Source organism: Serpula lacrymans (assembly GCF_000218685.1).
Source record: "Serpula lacrymans var. lacrymans S7.9 unplaced genomic scaffold SERLAscaffold_1, whole genome shotgun sequence".
NCBI classification, from domain to species: Eukaryota; Fungi; Basidiomycota; class Agaricomycetes; order Boletales; family Serpulaceae; genus Serpula; species Serpula lacrymans.
The window spans coordinates 32,342-37,531 of record NW_006763290.1 but is presented as its reverse complement, the minus strand read 5'-3'; the positions used below and the strand labels follow the sequence as shown (position 1 = coordinate 37,531).

The 5,190-nt window shown below is 38.0% G+C and overlaps 1 protein-coding gene across 1 annotated transcript; it reads left to right on the top strand.

Annotated features, from left to right (window-relative positions):
• Positions 1–2,268: 2,268 nt before the first annotated feature.
• On the top strand, positions 2,269–2,713 carry SERLADRAFT_431575 (uncharacterized protein; the record flags this gene model as incomplete). Its single annotated transcript, XM_007311928.1, has 3 exons — positions 2,269–2,327; positions 2,369–2,592; positions 2,652–2,713. 3 exons carry the CDS (start codon positions 2,269–2,271, stop codon positions 2,711–2,713), a joined length of 345 nt encoding a protein of 114 aa, XP_007311990.1.
• Between the last annotated feature and the right edge of the window lie 2,477 nt (positions 2,714–5,190).

Below are 5,190 nucleotides of genomic sequence, written 5' to 3'. Positions count from 1 at the left end.
TGCCAAAATGGAAAGTACTGAATGGAAAAGCAAAGGTGAGCGCAACTGGATTGCCTAATACAGGTGGTGCTGATCAGCCACAAGTTCAAAAAAGGCAATATTAATTACTATTCCACGTGGTACTGTGCCTGTGTGGTGCAATGGCAAGTCTTTTTGAATATTTGCTTCATTATTGACAACTGTCCATGCTACTAATCAACTTTGGTGCATGACAGCAAGTGTCTTCGTCGAGGTTTTGTTAACTTTGCCTTTGATTGTTTTAGCATCCATAAGCTCCCAAAGTGTTTTGGGGCTTATAGATTTACAAAACATATTTACTTTCAAATAAAAGAAAATTATAGAACAAAACTCACCCATTGCTGCTGTACTTGATTATGTTTCATCTCTAGTTGTGTGTGTTATAAGGAGGGTGACAATAGTTAGATAAGTGATAGTAGGGGTAAAAGATGAGCAGGGACAAATAGTTTATATAACAAAGGATACTTTGGTTCTATTTGTGTGCCACACTTGTAACAGATAGCCACCACTGTTACACTGACTTGTTACAATCATTACAAGTGGCATTACATCATCTAACTAACTATAACTATAACAAATAATAAGGTGTGTTTGTTGGTGTTTCACATTCCACAATACATCAATGGTGGGTTAAAGGTATTTTACAACACATCCAACAAAGATTGAGTGGGTATCATTACAGTATACAAGTGCTCTAAATAATATATCAATATCTCAGAAGCAACTGGGGTTACGTCTTTTGACCAACCCCAACCTGTACAAATTCTGAGTTTTGGTGATTTTGCACCTTAGTTCTTTCTACTTATTTTCATTTCTAATAACCAAGTTACTCACATTGGACTATAGTTTACAGAATTACACTGTTAATATTAGTATATATACCAGTCTCCACAGACAGCCAAATGTCAAAAGAGATGGGATACACAATATGTATGAAGAATGGAGTCACCTGCCAGTAGAAACAGAGTGACTTACAAACTAGCCCCCAACAAAATATCAAAGGTAAGCAGTTAAGATGCCGTACATAAACACAGTTTTCATTGTCATTTTTTTTTTTTTCTTGATACCTGGCTTCCTCCTCCTGTAGCCTTGTTGAGCAATATCAGTGATAAACTTTTAGAAGTCTATGCCAGTAAGTAAAACTGATATTAAAAAGGAGACTAGCAATTACAAGGCAAGCCTGAGAGTAAAAATGGACAAAAAATAGTAGATATGTTTTTTTAACACTTTGAAAGTTACAATGCAAATGTTCATATTGCCGCATCACCGTCCATTTTTCTAACATACAAAGTAGCAAGTAATATAGTAGTAATGTAGTACAAAACAATAAGTTCAATGTTAAGAACAAAGCTTAAAGGAAGTGTCTAACCATTTGCTGAGAGCTATCAGGGACTGGAACTAGAGTCCAATATAAATAACTTTATTATTAGAGGGTATAACAGGTATATAGTACCTAGAGTCCAATGTGAGTAACTAGAGAATAGGAAGCATTGGACTCTGCAGTACTGTCCGAAGTTTTGTAAACAAAGGTAAACAAAGGAGCCACAAAGGCAAAATAATAGAGAACACAATCAATACTGAATGATAGAGGAATAGATAGAGAAAGAAATGAAAATATGTAGGTAGCACAAAGGTGCAGAATCACCAAAACTAACATTCAAAGCCAACCACAGCAAAATCAGTGTGACTCATTATGTGTGCCTCTTTACACCAAACATGAATCTTATACATATAATGCCTTTAAAGGCCTTATTAAGTCAACTTCCCACATCACAAAGCGCCCTGGAAGGCGAGGAAAATTTTAACTCTTAAATAAATCTTAGGCTGCTCTATGTACATATGATCAATGACAATGGATGTCCTCTGTTAGTGCCACAATGTCTCACTCTCATATATCAGGTAGAACCATACCAAGCTAGAAGATGTAAACAGTTGGGGTTGTCTCAAATTCTTTGACAAATAAGGTTTCATAATGTGATGAATATCTCACCTTCCAAGGTTTATATAAGAGTCAACACTACCCACTACGTTGACCGTACAATACAACAGCATACATTCTCTTGCGGAAAGGTTTGTTCACATCTTCACCGAAAACTTGTTTTTTGACATTTGCCAAAAAAGGTAAACCTGATGGATTCAACACCACTTTTGAGTCATTATTGCTTCAGAGATATCTGAACTTGAACATGCTTAAATGACAGCTCTGCAATATTGATAATTTAGTTGACAACCCGGGATCTGATCACAGCTATGAAGGTGGCGACTCCGAGGGGTCCAGTCTTGATGAGCATAGCAGGGACGATCACCAAGTAAGTTCTGACAAAGTGATGGGACTCTGGCTTGATTGTAGGAGACCAATAGAAGCACTGATAGAGTCCATGGATGTTGACAATCAGGCAACTGATGGTAGCAAAGATGGGTCTAACAACTTCATTCCATCTTGTTCCTCAGAGTCATCTAGTAGCAAAGAAGGCTCCGCAATGTTTATCAGCTGCAAGGAGCAAGATGACTTGGAAATGGAAACACAATCAAAGGATGATCATCTAGTGAAGATCCCAATCCCCCTGTATTTGTGTATAAACTGCAAAGGTTTATACAACTTTTGTTTTTATTCACATTGTACACTTTATCAGCTGGTGTTGTTGTATGTATTGCTTTTGTGAACATCCATTATGTTGTTAAGAACAAAGCTTAAGGGAAGTGTCTAACTACTTGCTGAGAGCTATCAGGAACTGGAACTAGAGTCCAATGTGAATAACTATATTATTAGAGGGTATAACAGGTATATAGTACCTAGAGTCCAATGTGAGTAACTAGAGAATAGGAAGCATTGGACTCTGCAGTACTGTCCGAAGTTTTGTAAACAAAGGTAAACAAAGGAGCCACAAAGGCAAAATAATAGAGAACACAATCAATACTGAATGATAGAGAAATAGATAGAGAAAGGAATAAAAATATGTAGGTAGCACAAAGGTGCAGAATAACCAAAACTAACAGTGTCCTAAGCACATAATCTTTGCCTTGTGGTGCTGCCACCCAGGCAAAGACAGGTGAGGCGTTCAGGAGGTTTACTACTGTAGTATGTCATTTCCAAACCAAGCTGTACACTGGTGTATGCCTGACACTTGTGGGAGTATATGCGCAACTGACAATCCCACTGTTTCTGTATGAAATACTTAAGCACAATGCCACAATATAATTTGCATTCATCGCACAAAGACCAACAGACAGAAGAGCAAACACCGATGGACCATAATACAAGATATTTTAAGGCAATAACCACTTTGACTGCTTTAACAAGTGATGACAGTGCCACATGGGTGTCCGTGAAGCCTGAAACATGCTCAGATAAGCTTTGTCAAGCTGACATAGAGTCACCATGATGTCAGCGTCCTGGAAGCCCATAAAGCATTTTTTTTTGCTTTGACCTTTGTTCCCTGTAGAATAACTTGATTTTCCTCAGCTTGTACCACAAGGCCGTTTTACGCAGCACCACAGGAATCAAACAGTAGTAGCCAACCTAGCCTAGTTTTATGATTAGTGATTCTGAACACTAAATTGACATCAACCAATAGTTACAACAAGAATTAAATGAGCGAGTAAATACATAAATTAGTATACTAGTATACTAAATTAACATGTGTAAATAGCTTGGAAGTCTCAGATCAAACAGAAGAGCCCCCCCTCTCACATCGGAATATGAGGTAAGTTGACACAAGTTGCAGCAAGTACTTTTAAAGATAATTGAGAATACTACAACAACAGAGTTCTGTTAATTTTGGTGATTGTGCACCTCTGTGCTACATTAATCTTTTTATTTCTTTCTCTATTTTTTCGTGTATCATGTGGTATAATTGTATTCTCTACTATTTTGCCTTTGTGGCTGCTTTATTTACCTTTGTTACAAAACTTCGGACAGTACTGCAGAGTCCAATGCTTCCTATTCTCTAGTTACTCACATTAGACTCTAGGTACTGTATACCTGTCATACTCTTTAATAATAAAGTTACTCACATTGGACTCTAGTTCCAGTCCCTGATAGCTCTCAGCAAGTGGTTAGACACTTCCCTCAAGCTTTTTTCTTAATAATTGCATGTCTGCTTATCAATGCCAATTAACTTAAAACATCTTGTCTGCTACAGTAACTCAGTGTGGAAACATGATCCCCAAATGTGATAAAATTGGATATTGACCAGACCAGGGATTGAACCTGGAACCTTCTGGATACATGCCAGCTGCTCTACCAATTGAGCTATATGGCCAAGGTTATACAATGTAGGATCTTAAACATGACATGCAACCACAGATGTCTTACACAGTATAGCTGCTGCATACTGGGCTGGCTTACAAATCAGAGGTATTATCCTATGGAGTATTGGTATGTCAGAGTATATTCTAACACATATCTCCTCCAATCCTTATCTGATTGTCCTCAAATTTCTACCATCATCTTCTACGGCCTAAATAACTCTAGGACCCCTGCCAAAGTGGTTGGATTTGAGCTGGATCTTTCTGTGAGCCTCCATCATCATTTGATCACCTTTTGGCCCCCTATTCCATATTTCCACATCCTGTGCTTGGATCTTGGCCCTATTTGAGCCATGTACTACCCTATACTATTGCACTCTACACCCTCAATTTGGGGGAAATCCATCCACTCCATCATCCTCTGTGAAGTTCGCATTTTTGGCACTTTCACCCCTATTGGAACCCTATTGCATATCTCCACTTCCTGTGCTTCACTTGTTGTGATATTTGGGCCATCTATTGCTCTATATAAACATTCCCTATACCTCTAATTTGGTGGCAATCCATCCATCATATTTGTTTCTGCATCAATTCCAACTGTTTGCCCTATTTTTCGCTTTTTGGCACATCACTGGGTGCATAGCCAAATATATCCATGAGAAAAATCTGGAAAAAAAGCTTGAAAACAAAAATACTTTTTTCAAGGTATTTCTCCTACAACTATTTTTTGTTTTTCAAATGGAAGTGTTCACCAAAAGTGTTCACCATTTGGGTGATGCAAAGAGGATAGTTGTCTGAGGCGCTTTCTTCAGGCAGAGCAAGGTAATGAAATGAACCTGCTTCCAATGCCGTTACTTAATTTCCTCGTTCAGACAGACATTTCATCCCTTACTTAGGTGTTCTCCAAGAGAAAATCCATCTGGT